The sequence below is a fragment of the Perognathus longimembris genome, chromosome 16 (genome assembly GCF_023159225.1).
Source record: "Perognathus longimembris pacificus isolate PPM17 chromosome 16, ASM2315922v1, whole genome shotgun sequence".
Taxonomy (NCBI): Eukaryota; Metazoa; Chordata; class Mammalia; order Rodentia; family Heteromyidae; genus Perognathus; species Perognathus longimembris.
The window spans coordinates 16,819,842-16,836,037 of record NC_063176.1 but is presented as its reverse complement, the minus strand read 5'-3'; the positions used below and the strand labels follow the sequence as shown (position 1 = coordinate 16,836,037).

Below are 16,196 nucleotides of genomic sequence, written 5' to 3'. Positions count from 1 at the left end.
TCTAAACCAATAAACCAATAAGCAGACTGATCAGAAAAGGGAGAACCAATCTACTAATATAAAGAATGAAAGAAGTAGCCTGGCACTGATGGCTTCTACCGTAATCCTAGCTACTCAGGCCTGAGATGTGAGGATCACAGTTTAAAGCCAGACTAGGCAGAAAAGCCTGTGAGATTATTATTTCCTGTTAACCACCAAAAAACTAGAAGTGAAGCCATGTTCAAGTGGTAGGATGCCGGCCTTGACAACAAAAACTTAGGGACAGCGCCCATACCCGAGTTCAAGCCCCAGGACTCACACACACACACACACACACACACACACACACACACACAAACCAATCATGAAACTGGTGATAACATCAGAGATTCTATACTTATTTATAAGAGTTAATAATAATTAATAAGGGATAATAACTAATAAGGTTTAATAGGAAAGCACATGCATATCATGTACGATACCCTGATTCAATCACAGCATGAATGTGAACACACAAAGACTTACAAGAATGAGAATATTGTCTGTGACTGTGTGCTTATAAATTTGGCAACTTTGAAAAGGACAAGATTTGAATAACTTGAACTCTAAATACCTCCAACTTTAGGCATTACTAAATGTTACCATGAAATGAAATACTTTCTGAGCAAATTAGTTTTCAGTACTGCTTTCCTTTAGAAATTAATCTAAAATTAAAACCCCCAAACAATAACATCTTTACTCAATGATATTCTACCTTCACATAAGTAAAATTTAAAAACTACAATGATCCATTCCAGTATAAATGATAAAATATCTTATTTTAAAATATTGAACATAAGAGGTAGGAAGTTCAAAGGTATATTCATTGGCTTACTCATTAATTTCATAAAGTCCTTAGCTTCCTTTTTCTTGTTTGTTTCCTTTCTCCCATTGTTGCTCTGAGTATTGTCTTGAATTCTTACAGTTTATACTCTAGTAGAATAAATATGGCTGCCACAGTACCAAGTACTGCCCATGAAGATCTCTAGCTAATGTCAAGAATCACCCTTGTGTTTCAAGGTTTGCTGAGAGGATTTAGCACAACAAACTGATTACAATAAGATAGAAAATAACAGAAGGCAACGCAGCAAAGACTGGAGGAAAACATGCATAAAAGTCCAAGGATTCTTTCCCAATGGAGTCACACGAATGTGTTTAATTCATTTAGCAATGACTTACGACAATATGTATGAAATGCTGTCTTGCAAAGAAAGCTCATTAGAGATTCAGTTCTGAAGATTTTTACTGTGGGTTGATCATGTGGACATACTAGCACATTTTAAAATTCCAGATACCCAGAAGGAAAGCAGGTGTTCAGCCTAAACCACAGTTTGCCCAAACAATGTAGACAGAGTGAACCACTCATAAGTGGTTCTGGGAGTGGTGGGAACCTGCCTCAAGTCTAAGTTCCCAGATACCAGCCAAAAGCCAACTTTGCAATTAGGCCTGTTATTTCTTTTTTTTTTTCCTGCATGGCTAGACATGGAATAAAATTATTTCTTCTCATGTATATTATTAACAGGAAAGAAAATCTTTCTTGGTTTCTGTCACTAGATTCTGAATTAGCTAAGTAATGGGTATTGGTTCTTGCTCATATCCTAACTGCAGTGATGCTGAAAGTTAATTAACTGGCATTTCTGGGACCTAGTTGAAAGATAGGCTCTGTAACTAGGATGAAGGACAAAGTGAAGTTGAATATTTCTAGTACTTTTGAGGTTAAAATGCTAAGAGATTCATGGCTAGGAAAATTAAGCACTTGACCATTTAATTTCTGAATGAAATATAAGAAGGTATGAGTATAGTTCTGGATTATATCTTTAGCTTACATAAAGATGTGTGTTTTATTCCTAGCACCACTAAGAAGAGAAAGAGGGAGTGGAAGGATAATAGTAGAATTTATTTATTATTTTCAGTTATTTCGAGTAGCATTTGTTACATTTTAATCCATATGATGGATTTGCAGACAAACTAAGACAGTCTTTTATCTGTAAACTGAACGGGAAAACAAGTCCCAAATTAGTTCCACTTATAAATAGAACAAAGTAATTCTAATTCTCTAAATTTCTTAGTTGGTTCGTTAAAGAAGCTGCTTTTATTTAAACTATGATACCATATTATTTCACACAAAAATCAAATCAGTAGTCAATTAGCTCAGATTAGCTATGACACAATTACTGATTTAGAGGGTTGTCATCTAGATTCTGATAATTTACTAACACATTTGCATCTGCTGCTAATCTATGTCTAATGCTAATGTATATTTTAGTACACAATATCTCTTTGGTCTACGTGAAGTTTTGTAAGAAGGCTTGTGTTGTTGAGTTGATTTGTTTGGCTTAAACATTTTTAAGACTGACTCTCTAGTTGTAATTGTACTAATAGAATCTGACAGCTCATTTTTAAGTTGATCCATGAAGGTAGTTATGTTTCATGTGGCTCACCAGATACTTGGGTCTATTTCTAAAAGCACAAATACAATATGTTCTTAAGTTTTCAGTAGACTACTTATGTAACAATGTTTTATTTTTTCATTTTTATTTCATGCTGTCAACATTGCAATTTTTTACTTATAATAAGCAGGAAGCAACTGGTTAGAAAATGACTGATGTATTAACATTCCTTATAGTATTTTACAGATAATATTAGAATTGGAAAACCTGTTAGAGGTCCTCAAAGGCTACCCCACTTATATAACTTAGCAAAATGTCTGACATGGCCTATGGATCCTTTTCTTAGCCAGTTTAGAATATTTTTTTCTTTCTTTTGTCTCCATGACCTGGATACAAACTTGATATCTGACACTTGTCTTCTGGCGCTGTACTACCTGAGCCATACCTCCAACCCCAAGAGCTGGTTATTTCTTTTGTTCTTTTTTTTTTTTTTTGCCAGTCCTAGGGCTTGAACTTAGGACCTGAGCACTGTCCCTGGCTTCTTTTGGCTCAAGGCTAGCACTCTACCACTAGAGGCACAGTTCCACTTCCAGTCTTCTGTGTTCATGTGGTACTGAGGAATTGAACCCAGGGCTTCTTGCATGCAAGGCGGGCACTCTGCCGCTAAGCCATATTCCCAGCCCCTTTTTTGTTCTTTTTTTTTTTTTTAAAGAGTATTATCTTGAAGTCTTTTGATGATTATTATAGAAAAGTCAAATATTGAACTGAAAAACTACCCAACTTGAACACTCTGAATTAAGTTTTGAATTCTGATAGGAATATTATAACAAAGACTACTATTTCCAGGAGGCAAATGCTTCACCATTCAAAGATAGAGAGACATCTTAGTTGGGAATGGGGGTACAACTTATAATACTAGCCCAGTGGGAGACTAAGGCACGGCAATCATGTGCAACCTATGCAATAGAGCAAGTTCAGTGTCATGCTGGGCTACATAGCAAGACAGGGAGGGAGGGAAGGGAGAGAGAGAAGAAAGAGGGGGAGGGGACAGAAGGGAAGGTAGTCTTTGTATTTCTCACTCTCTTAGCCAAGAAAAACAATTCCACAGGGTGCCCTGTGGCTCCCACCTATAATCCCAGCTACTCAGGAGGCTAAGATCTGAGGATTGCAGTTCAAAGCAGGTCAGCCCAGGCAGGAAAGTCCTATTAACCACAGAAAAACCAGAAGTGACACTGTGGCTCAAAATGGTACAGTGCTAGCCTTGAGCTGAAAAGCTCAGGGACAGTGCTCAGGCCCAGAGTTCAAGTCCCATGAGACAAACAAGAAAAAAAAAAAAGAAAAAGAAAAACAGTTCCAATCATTTCCAGCTGGTTTCATAGGCCCCCAAACTTTTTTAAAGGATTATATTATGGTAATCTAATGATAATATGCAAGCTACTTTCAACTTGAATTCCACTTGTTGTCTAATGAGCCACAGCGCCACTTCAGACTTTTTCTGTTTATGTGGTGCTAGGGAATCAAATCCGAGGCTTCATGCTTGCTAGGCAAGCACTCTACCGCTAAGCCACATTCCCAGACCCCTTTTTTGTTTTGTGTTCTTCTGGCGGAATCTTGAGCTTTTGCCTGGGTTGTACTACTCAGACTCTTGACAAGAGTAGCTGGGATTATGATTGTTTACACCCCCCACCCCCACACACAGTTGTATTAGCTAGTTGAACACAGGTTCTCATATCGTTCTGGCTCAGGAAACTTGGAAAAAGGTTCTAGAATTTTATTTTCTTTATTTTTTGCTTGTCCTGGGGCTTGAACTCTGCGTGTGGCCACTTTCCCTGAGCATCTTTTTGCTCTACCACTTGAGCCACAGTGCCACTTGCGGCTTTTTCTGTGGTTAATTGGAGACAAGAGTATCATGGACTTTCTTGCCCCAGCCAACTTTGAGCCATGATCTTCAGATCTCAGCCGCTTGAGTGGCTAGGATTATAGTTGTGAACCATCAGCACCCATTGTTTTTTTTGTTTGCTTGTTTTTGCCACACCCGAGCCTTGAACTTAGGGCCTAGGTGCTGTCCTTGAGCTTTTCTCTCCAAGACTAGCTCTCTACCACTTGAACCACAGCTCTACTCCCCCCGCCCCCCCCATGCACACCTTTTTTTTGGTGCTCTATTGGAAAGAAGAGTTTCACAGACTATCCTTCCCGGGCTTTGAATCCAATCCTCAAATATTAAGACATTAGCAGGTGTTAATAAGTTTTAACCTGGGTAGTAGGTAGGATTACAGGTGTGAGCCACACAGCTTGAGGCCTCCATTCCTAAGAATAGTAGTTTCTTAACCTGTATTTCCTACCCTCATGAGCCTTTGCTACATACAAATCCCATTTTAAGTGTCTTATTTATACATTTGAAAGTATTTATTTAAAATGAAATCAGCATCATTTCCTTGAATGATTAAATGTTCCATAAATGGAAATTTAATATGGAGCCGATATCAATGTGACGCATGAAAACGCAAGGATGTGACCAAATATGGTAGGGTGGCCTGACTGAAGTGACACTCCCAGGTTGGGCCATATCTCTATTGGTTAAAAAGGAGATAAGCTGGGCTGGGGATATAGCCTAGTGGCAAGAGTGCCTGCCTCGGATACACGAGGCCCTAGGTTCGATTCCCCAGCACCACATATATAGAAAACGGCCAGAAGCGGCGCTGTGGCTCAAGTGGCAGAGTGCTAGCCTTGAGTGGGAAGAAGCCAGGGACAGTGCTCAGGCCCTGAGTCCAAGGCCCAGGACTGGCAAAAAAAAAAAAAAAAAGATTAGCTGAACACCGGTGGCTCACCCCTGCAATCCTAGCTACTTGGAAGGCTGAGATCTGAGGATCACTGCTGAAAGCCAGCCTGGGCAGGAAAGTCTGTGAGATTCTAATCTCTAATTAACCACCAGAACCAACAGTGGAGTGGTGGCTCTTTGAAGTGGTAGAGTGCTAGTGCTGGCCTTGCCCACAAAAGCTCAGGCCCTGCATCAAGCTGTGTGACCAACAACAACAACAACAAATAATAAGGGAGAGTAGCAAGTCAAACTAGCAACAAGCTGGGACTTTTTCCATAACCTAATCAGAGGTGTTGAAGGAGAATTAAAAAGGGATTATAGTTGCCGGTGCCAGTGGCTCACACCTGTAATTCTAGCTACTCAGGAGACTGACATCCTGAATATCAAGATTGGAAGTCAGCTTGGGCCAGAAAGTCTGTCAGACTGTTATTTCCAGCTAATCAGCAAAACCCGAAGTGACACTGTAGCACAAGCAGCAGAGCCTACCCTTGAGCAAAAGAGCACAGGGATAAGGGCCAAGCCCTGAGTTCAGGTCCCAGTTGTGACACTGACACACACAAATGTTCTTTTTTCGCCCCCAGTCCTGGGGCTTGAAATCAGGCCTGAGCATTGTCCCTGGTTTCTTTTTGCTCAAGGTTAGCACTGTACCACTTGAGCCACAGAGCCACTTCTGGCCTTTTTGTTTACGTGGTACTGAGGAATTGAACCCATAGCTTAATGCTACCACTAAGGCACATTCTCAGTCCCCAAATGTTCTTTTTTTAAAGTACATTAATAAAGGCAACAAAACCCTTGCCTGTTTGCCTTGAATTTAATTCATTTGTTACTGGAGATAGAACTCTAGAACTTAAAGTGAAAGGGGAAAAAAAGTCAAATTTAAAAGTATAACCAATGGTATACTACAATGCAGGAACAACTGTGTTGTTGTTTTTTGTTTTTATATTTTGAATTACTGTTTTATGTTGTGATAGCACATCTTATGTACCTTGTTTGGATCATCATTTGAACAGATGTTATTTAAAAAGCCAAACCTGTTTTGTGATAATCTGGATGTCTGAAAAAGACATCCAGGCTTTAGGGAAAAGCCATTCCTACTTAGAGTCTCTCTCTCTCTCTCTCTCTCTCTCTCTCTCTCTCTCTCTCTCTCTCTCTCTCTCTCTCTCCCCCTCTCCCTCTCTTCCTCTTTATCCCTTTCTCTCCCTCTCCCTCTCTCCTCTCTCCTTTTCTCTTCCTTGGATTTGCCCTTTATCTTTTTTTTTGGCCAGTCCTGGGCCTTGGACTCAGGGCCTGAGCACTGTCCCTGGCTTCTTCCCGCTCAAGGCTAGCACTCTGCCTCTTGAGCCACAGCGCCGCTTCTGGCCGTTTTCTGTATATGTGGTGCTGGGGAATCGAACCTAGGGCCTCGTGTATCCGAGGCAGGCACTCTTGCCACTAGGCTATATCCCCAGCCCAATTTATCTTTTTTTTTTTTTGCCAGTCCTGGAGCTTGGACTCAGGGCCTGAGCACTGTCCCTGGCTTCTTTTTGCTCAAGGTTAGCACTCTACCACTTGAGCCACAGCACCACTTTTAGCTCCTTCTATATATGTAGTGCTGAGGAATCAAACCCAGGACTTCATGTATATGAGGCAAACACCCTACCACTAGGCCATATTCCCAGCATCCTTTATCTTCCAAACATTATTTTAGAGACCTCATGACATTTCAGGGTTTTAAAGTATCATATGTATGCTCTCTATATCTAAATGTATATCTCTATCTCATATAAATAGTTGTCTACTTAGCTTGTTATTTGAATGTGTAATTGGCATTTCAAATATATCAAGATCAAACCATACTATAAACACAGAAACAAAAGCAAAGCCTGAAACCTTTCGTCCAAACCAACTCTTCTCGCAGTCTTCTTTATCTTTGTTAATGGCAACTCTATCCTTTCAGTTTCTCAGGGCAGAGAGTATCAAATCCCATGTCCCCCCTGCCCCCCTTCAAAATATTTCCAGCATCTGATCATTTCCCACCGGTTCCATGGTGACCACTTTGGGCTGGCCTATCATTGCTTGCCTGAATTCAGGACATAGCCCCCACATTAGCTTTCCTGCCCTTTTATAGTCTGCTGTCAAAACAACAACCAGAATGAGCCTTTTAAAGCACACCAGATCACATCTCCTCAAAACCTTATAGTGGGTTTTTCATTTCAGTGTCAAAGTCAGGGTTTTCAGTGGCCTAGAACAAGCTTCTCTCCTGTATCCACTGTGCTTCTCTCTCTTGCTGAGATAACTGCCTGCATCAGAGCATTTTTCACTTTCTGCCCCAAATATTTTCCTCCAGGATCTGTGTAGCACCTTCTCATCTCCAGATCTTTACTCAGCTGATAAAATCACAGGCAGGGCTTCTTTGGTTACCTTACATTAAATGTTCACCCTCTGAGCTTCCTGGTATTTGCAAGCCTCAATTCCTTAGTTGCTTCCCTCCATAGCATTTATCATCATATAACATTCTGCTGGTTGTATTTATTATATTTTTCCCTAATTAACTGTAAATGCCGTTAAGACCAGGTATTTTTGTCTGTATCCTTGTTGTCTGAGAGTGTCTGCCTCATAAGAAGTTCTGAAAAAATATTGGTTGGTTAAATAAAAACTTATTAACACATGCTAATGTCTTGATACATACTGTGAATCAATATTTGAATGAATGAAGTATTTAATATTCTGGTTGGTGGATCATCTTCTTCTGTCCAATCTATTTGCCTTTCTTCTGGATTTATTTCTTCTCAGCTCTCGAGAGTTGTCATATTCACCACATCAGACTTGGGCTTCTTCATTTGTATGTGTTGGTTGCTGAGTACAGTCATGAAAAACGCTGAGGATTTGACCCTGGTGATGAGGGATGATCCTGTAGCCCCTGTGTATGGCAGGCCCAGCATTCTTTTTGCAACCTAGTTTTTCAGTTTTGTAGACTGGAAGGACACTACTTAATGAAATAGTGTTTTGTTCACTTAGATTAAGAACCCCCCTGGGCTGGGAATAAGGCCTAGTAGTAGAGTGCTTGCCTCGTATACATGAAGCCCTGGGTTCGATTCCTCAGTACCACATATATAGAGAAAACCAGAAGTGGCTCTGTGGCTCAAGTGGTAGAGTGCTAGCCTTGAGCAAAAAGAAGCCAGGGACAGTGCTCAGGCCCTGAGTTCAAGCCCCAGGACTGGCAAAAAAAAAAAAAAAAAAAAAAGAACCCCCAACCTTTTGTCAGAAGTCAAATATCAGACATGGAAAGGGAATGCTCAGCTGGCTGATCTCTAAGTAATAAAGAAATTTTTTCATTGATTGTTAGAATTGATTAAATATCCTGAGTTATTGGGATTGAGGGTTAAATCTTCATTCAAAGATGTTTTATGTAGTGATTCCATAACATTACAGTGTATGGAAATTACCCAGAGACCAACAGATACCTTACTATACCCCCAAAGAAAGCTGGTGTTTGGGTGTGACAGCAAATATCATCATGTATTTGAAGCATTCAAAATAGGTCAAAAGGGCTGCCTCACTCAATGAAGCCACTGGGAAAGAAGTCTTCAAACTAGCTGGTTCTGTGTATTCTCATCATTCTTTCCTTCTGTGAACCAAAAGAAGTCTCACTGGAAAGATAAACTCTTCCAACCTTTGTGAATTTATCAGTCACCTTCCTTCTGTACATTCAGCATCACTGGCTCTTGCACTTGGCCAATAAACACAAAATTCCTTACATTTAAAATAAAATTGAAGCAACATCATCCAACCCACCTTCAGACTTGTTATCATAACTTTATTCCTTCCACCACCAACCACACTTCTATAAATTGGTCAACACCTAATATTGTTTGCTTTCTACTTTGCATCAATGTGCTTCTTTGCCATCTACCAGACTGAAACGTCTTTTGATGAAGTTGCCAATGTTATGTGTATAGTCAGTTCCAAATGTGTTGATGTTAAGGGCAACTCTGTGTTGAAATCAATGGGATGATAACGAACAACACTTAATACTTTTTATCTGTCAGGCCTTGAGCCAAGGATATCACATGCATCTCATTTAATTCTCGCCAGCATCTGTGAGACAAGAACTGCATTTTAGTAACTTGTTTTGAGAAGAAATCTGAGTCTAGAACTGAAAATATGGCCTAGTGGTAGAGTGCCTGCCTTGTATACATGAAGCCCTGGGCTCGATTCTACAGTACCACATATGTAGAAAAAGTCAAAAGGGGCGCTGTGGCTCAAGTGGTAGAGTGCTAGCTTTGAGCAAAAAGAAGTCAGGAACAGTGCTCAGGACCTGAGTGCAGGCCCCAGGACTGCCCCCCCCCAAAAAAAAAAATCTGAGCCTGGAAATATTAAATAATTTGCCCAAAGAAATAGTTCTAGGGATTTGAACCCAGACAATATGGCATAAAAATTTACGTTCTTTTCTTCCACTGATTACCTGTGTGAATCTTCTCTTTCATCCTCTTTAATATGAGAATCCTTTATAACAGTTGTCTCTAGGTATCTCCACATTCCTCTGAGTAGTCTCAGTTTCTTTATTTGGTCTTTTTTCTTGATATGATCTTCCCCAGTAACTATGCCTACCTATGACTTTCTCCAACATTTACATTTTGATTATTCATTTAGTAGTTCCATGCTAATACTTAAAATAATTCAAATTTCATAATTGTATGACTTCCTGAAATCTGTCAATACCTTCTTAAAGGTTTCAAGATAAAATGAAAACTATCTAGAAAAGCACAAAAACAACTTTTATGTCTGGCTCCTATTTATCACTGTAGTCTTACCTCTTGTCTTTCTCTTCCTAGAATTTGAACACCTACAACTGTTTTGTGTATCCTTCTTCACGTAGGCTGTTTCCTCTAACTGGAATATTTTAATTATAATCTCTTTGTATTCTCTTTCGCAAAAGTCTTCTCCACTCCAGTACCAGCTGAATTTCTAGAATCTTTTTTTTCTGGTGTGATGAAATGTCCCTTGTAAAATCCCCTGACACTTTGAGTCATTATAACATAGACCATAATGTTTTAAGAATTCTTTATATGTTCTGGGTAAAAATCCTCTATCAGTGATGTGGTTTGCAGATTTCTCCTTCTGTTTTATGGCTTGTCTCTTGGTTTTGGGATTTTATAGCAGAGATTGGTCTCAAACTCATAATCCTCTTGCCTTGGCCTTTTAATTTCAGGGATTGCAGACATCCACTGTCACATTTGGTTTTTAATAACAAAAGAAGTCTTAAGGAGATATTAAGTGGGTCCTTAATCAAATCTGATTGTATACAATGAACTCTAGTATAGCTGTCTTTTTTTTTTTTTTTTTTTTTTTGGCCAGTCCTGGGCCTTGGACTCAGGGCCTGAGCACTGTCCTTGGCTTCTTCCCCCTCAAGGCTAGCACTCTGCCACTTGAGCCACAGCGCCGCTTCTGGCCGTTTTCTGTATATGTGGTGCTGGGGAATCGAACCTAGGGCCTCGTGTATCCGAGGCAGGCACTCTTGCCACTAGGCTATATCCCCAGCCCTAGTATAGCTGTCTTGAAACATAGTACCCTTACAGCACTATCTTAGATTCAAGTTAAATATTCTTTATTGGTATACCTACAAAAAGGTTGTCATATCACTTGATATATGATATCAAGATTAATATATATTAATATGAAACTATTAACATAATGATATATCCATTAATCTACTTACTGGGCAATATTGTTCTGTCTCACAGTTTTTAAATTTAATTTTTTACTTGAACTCAGGGCCTCACAGTAGGCTTTTTGCTGATCATTTAACCTCTTTAGTAAAGCATCTGAAAATCCATTATGTGTTCTGTTACTCTATAATACCCTTTTGAAAAACAAATGTTCCTTCTCTGTTTTTGAATTCTATTGCCAGCCAAAAGTAAACATAGAAATTATGTACTAAAAAGACAAAAAAAAATGTCAGAAGATTAATAGTATAACTCAGAACTGCAAATCAGTGCTAATTATACATACTCCAAAGCACCAGAGATGTGATTATTAATCTTCATAGGTAGAAAACTTGTGGAAGTTACTTTGGCTTTTAAATTTTCCTCTTTGTAAGGAATATTCATGCATTAAGCCCTAATTCCCTTTAAAACTTAAACAAAACTCAGTATCTTAACACTTAAAATTTAAAATAACACATATATAAGCCATATTTATAACATAAAATAATATATGTAAAATATAGATCCCATTTCTTTCACTTGTTATATGTGAGATAGACCCATAAGCAATAATAATTAGTCACTAAAGTTTAAAAGATGTTGTCATTTTCATTATTAAAAAGTAGCTACTTGATATATTAATCAACATTCCAAAGACCTATTCTCTTCTCTCTCTTTTTTTTAAACCGGTCCTAGGGCTTAAACTCTGGGCTTAGTGCTGTCCCTGAGCTCTTCAGCTCAAGGCTAGTGCTCTATCACTTGAGCCACATTGCTACTTCTGGTTTTCTAGTGGTTTATCAGAGATAGTCTCATAGAATTTCGTGTCGGGGGTTGGTTTTGAACCATGCATGATCCCCAGATCTCAGTCTCCTGAGTAGCTAGGATTATAGACGTGAGCCACTGGTGCCTGGCATCTATTCCCTTCTTTCGCTAAATTTACCTATAGATTGATAAGAAGAGAGAGGGAGGGAGGGGGGAGGTAGAGGGGGATAAGGAGGGAGAGAGAGAGAGGATCTTTCCTTTCTCGTGCTTATTTTCTCACCCACTGGCAGGTTGCTGTATCTGACACTGTCTTAACTGAAACTGAGAAAAGAGTGGTGCAGTTCCCACAACTCACCTATTCTAAAATGTTTCTTTGTGTGTGTGCACATGCATGTGTGCATGCTGATTTTGGCGTTGAATTCAGGGCTGAATGCTGTCCCTGAGCTTTACTTCTCAATCCTAGCATTCTAACACTTGAGCCATGTCTCTGCTTTTGGCTTTTTGGAGTTTAATTGCATGGATTTCCCTGCCTGGCTTCGAACCACAGCCCTCACATCTCAGCCACTCGTGCCTGACTGTTTCATTTGTTTTGAACTTGATATGTAGTTGGGACAAGCCAAAGCTTTTCTTTGTGCATATTTAGTTGGATTTTCAGTCTTTCACTGGAGTTGTACTACCTGTGACACTCCAAGTAGGGAGTACCCACTAAGCCTCTTAGCCCTCAGACTGTGTTTCTATCAGGGCCTCCAGGGCCTCCTGTTTTATCAGTTCTCATTCTCCTTTAACTCCTCTCCCCTCCTCCCTCTTCTTCCTATTTTCTCCCTCTCCTTGCCCTCCCTCCTCCTTGGTGGTGCTCTGAGTACTTCAGATGTTTTTTGGGGTAGGCTTTTTGTGGTTTTGCTTCAGCACTACAAAAGGATCCTATTTTTAAAAAAAACTCTTGAGATGCAATTTACTGATTAACATATACTTTCAGTGGTTTTTAGTATCTACATAGAGTTGTGCAAACCACGGGCACTATTATATTTTAGGACATGTTTATCCTCTGGGTAGGATTTTACGTAGCTCCTGGCTTGCCCTTTGTGTTGTTCTGCTTTCTTGTCTCCACTATGACTCTCTACATTGTGTGTGCCCTTGCTGCTTGCCTCCCAGTGATAGGTAACCAGTGCCTGTATCTTCCAGAAGGCCACTGCAGCCTCCTTGTTTAGTTTGAGGTGAAAGGAAGAAAGCTTCCTACATACCTTATGCTTTGGAGAGACATGAAAATCAACCCAACTCTCTTCAAAGAAAACCTTCTTGTGCAATCCTCTCTTTATTACCCTGTGGGTAGGCTTTGGAGCAACCTAACCAGTTCTCAGACATAACACTTTGGAAATTAGCTACAAGGTAGTCTTTCCCACAAGTCATGCTGGTATCTGATAGCTAAATAGTATCTTGATGCTTCTGTGGAAATGTTCCCCTTAGGAAGATAATAACTCATATCGCTGAGAAAAAAAAGAAATGCAGCTTCTAAAATTGTTTTTCTTGAATAAATGCTATTGTTACAATAAAGAATAAAAACCTAAAGACTAAGTATGGACTAGAAGTCTGAATGAATGATCACATTGGGTTCTTCAAAGCAGTATCTTATATCTTCCCTTTAACATATGTCTACAAGAACATGCCTCAGAAGCAGACTCTAAACTTAAAATATTACAGTAAACATTTGAAAAGGGAAATTAAAAGACTATGCTAGCCTCATCTTTAGCTGGAATTGCTTTTATTCAGTCTGGATTAACTATCATAAATGAAAATTAAGGGTCTAAGCTATTCTTGTTAGTTGGGTGAACAAAGTTAACTTTTTTCTAAATCAGTTAAACATATAATTATATAAATAAATATATGTTGATTTTTTTTGAGGAAAGCATTTTTAAAACCCTTCTAAACCTCTTTTAAACACATTGATTTCTGTTCACTAAAGATGTATTATATATATAAGTATATGCATATATAATATTATAGCATATATAATACACACATCTATGCTTAAATTGGTTTGAAATTGGCTAGGAATCACCAAAAAAAGATGAAAACCACAATGTTTTTTCAAGGCATGTCAGTTCAGGAAAGCTTATGGGAGGATTTGTGTAGCTACATTTTTCCTCTTCTAAAATGAAAATAGGATCATTGAGCCCCATAGAAAAATTTAAATTTTCTGAATGTCATCGACTTAATTAAATGGAAAAATTGATCCTATAAAATAATTACCTCACACTTCATAGAATCTTAATTCAGCACAGACTTAACCTCTTCCCTTCCCATATATATTCCAACATGGCATTACTTATGACTACTACTTTTATTATTATTAAATCAAGTTACCTCTATGCACAGATTAGAGGAGCAAAGAAAGGGTAAGTTGACAGCAAAGCTGGGTCTAGAAATTGTTCCATTAATTACAATACTTGGAATTATAGTACATGTCTATGTAAAATATTATACATAGAAAGAAGATAAATTATGGAATAAATGTGTCCCACTGCATTCCCAACTTCCTTGTTATGATGGCTGTATAGTTTCTTCTCTGTACTTCGATACTCTTGGTCCTTGAGATGGATAGGATGAAAATTGGAACTGAACTCGCAGTATTGAGGAATTAGGTAGAAAAATGGCTCATAGTCTCACATCATGAATCTAGAGCTCTCACTAGTAAAAGTGCAGTTAAGTGGCTAATGTGTAGATCATCTGTTGCCTTGTTTTTCAGGTACTATGCATGTGACACTAGCTGAGGCCCTGGAGGTTCGGGGCGGTCCGCTTCAGGAAGAAGAAATATGGGCTGTATTAAACCAAAGTGCTGAAAGTCTCCAAGAACTATTCAGAAAAGGTAAGTCATTTTTTAAATGATTTTATTTTTCATATTGGATAACTGAGAAGCAGATAGAGTCAGAAATTAGAATTTTTATTTCAGTATTCCTATGCTTGAAAAGAATACTTTGTATTATCTTTTCCAGGCAAGTATTGTTCTGATCTTATATATGTTCATTCGAACATAGTCTATGTTTGATACATACTATATGTCATATATGTGTAGTATATGACATATACTATATGTTATACTATGTCTGACACTGTACCATGCACTGAAAATGTAATGTTATCAAAATAAAAATATTGTCTGTCTGTTTTGAACTTACACTTAAGTGTAGAAAGTAACTATTAATAAAATGATTGCTGTTGTTTTTAACTTTGATACCAATGAAGATTTTACTCATAGTCTTACACTTTCTAGGCAGGCATGCTCCCACCTGAATCACGTCTTCAGTCCCTTTTTGCGTTATTGAGCTTCAAGGTAGGGTCTTGCTTAATGTCTAGGCAGGCCTGCTCTGCAGTCGCTGTGTTTCTGGGGGTGACAGGTGTGCTGCTTCCCCTAACCATTGTGTTCCTACTGTGCCCAGGATAGTAGATGTGCACCACTGCACCCAGTCATTGGTTGAGATGGAATCTCATAAACTTTTTTTACTCTGGTTGGTCTTGAACTTCAGTGCCCCGATCTCTGTCTCCCAAGTAGCTAGGATTATAGGCTTGAGCCACTGTGCCCAGTCTAATAAAATGCTTATGTAAACAAATATAAAAAAATACAGCCATTAAAAATGCAGTTGGGGAGGAGGTAACAAGTTTGACAAGAAATGTACTCACTAACTTAAGTATGTAACTGTAACCTCCTCTGTACATCACCTTGGAAATAAAAATAACGCAGCCATTTCAGGTGCAAAAGGAGGGTGTTTAGTGGCCCTGAGAACATGTGATAGGAACATTTTACTTGGTCATATGGAGAAAAGGAAGGCTTCCCTGCATAAATCACCCCTGAGCTTAGTCCTGAAAGGAAAGTAGAAGTGGATAAAATGGAGCAGAGAAATTCCTGCAAAGAGTTATGTATTTGTGTTAAAGTGGGATAATGTGGGCCTAGTAAGTAGCTTGGTATTTCCCTGTAAGTGGTCACTTCATCCAAATGCTTGTGTGGCATTTCAATATTGGAAAAGGTAGGCACCCATTGATTGTCCAAAACCATTTGATATACTGAAAAAGCTATGAATACCATGTTTGTCATTGACATCTTATGTCCAACACCTGCTTTGAGAAGTAGGAGAATAAATTAAGCTTCAGCTAATGGAAGAACCAGAGTTTAAAACAGAATTAGTAAATTAGATGCAATAAATATGACAGAAATAGGTGAGTTTGTAGGTAGCAATAGTCTGGGGTTTAAAGTGATATATCACAGTTATAACTACTTTCAACGTCCTATGTGTATGTGTAGTTTCTATTATTGATGATGTTTTGTATCACCTTCCTATGTTTGTACCTACACTATCTCTGTAATCTTATCTGAGTATATTGGAAACCGTGTTTACTGGTATTGGAAGTAGGAAATTCAAAGGGAATACCAAATTCGAGAGACACAGGGTAAAAAAAGAGAAATAACTACAAAAGCAATACTTGCAAAACTGTTTGGTGTAAGTGAACTGAACAACTGGGCGGGGGGGAGGG

At 38.8% G+C, this 16,196-nt stretch overlaps 1 protein-coding gene across 6 annotated transcripts in view; it reads left to right on the top strand.

The window, feature by feature from the left end:
• Ptpn13 (protein tyrosine phosphatase non-receptor type 13) overlaps positions 1-16,196 on the top strand; it is a 174,874-nt gene that overhangs the window by 21,994 nt on the left and 136,684 nt on the right. For all 6 annotated transcript variants that reach the window (XM_048364271.1, XM_048364268.1, XM_048364267.1 and 3 more), the window contains exon 2: positions 14,416-14,535. In XM_048364271.1, coding sequence (XP_048220228.1) covers positions 14,421-14,535 — 115 coding nt within the window. In that variant the 5' untranslated portion in view covers positions 14,416-14,420. The remainder of the gene's footprint in view (positions 1-14,415; positions 14,536-16,196) is intronic.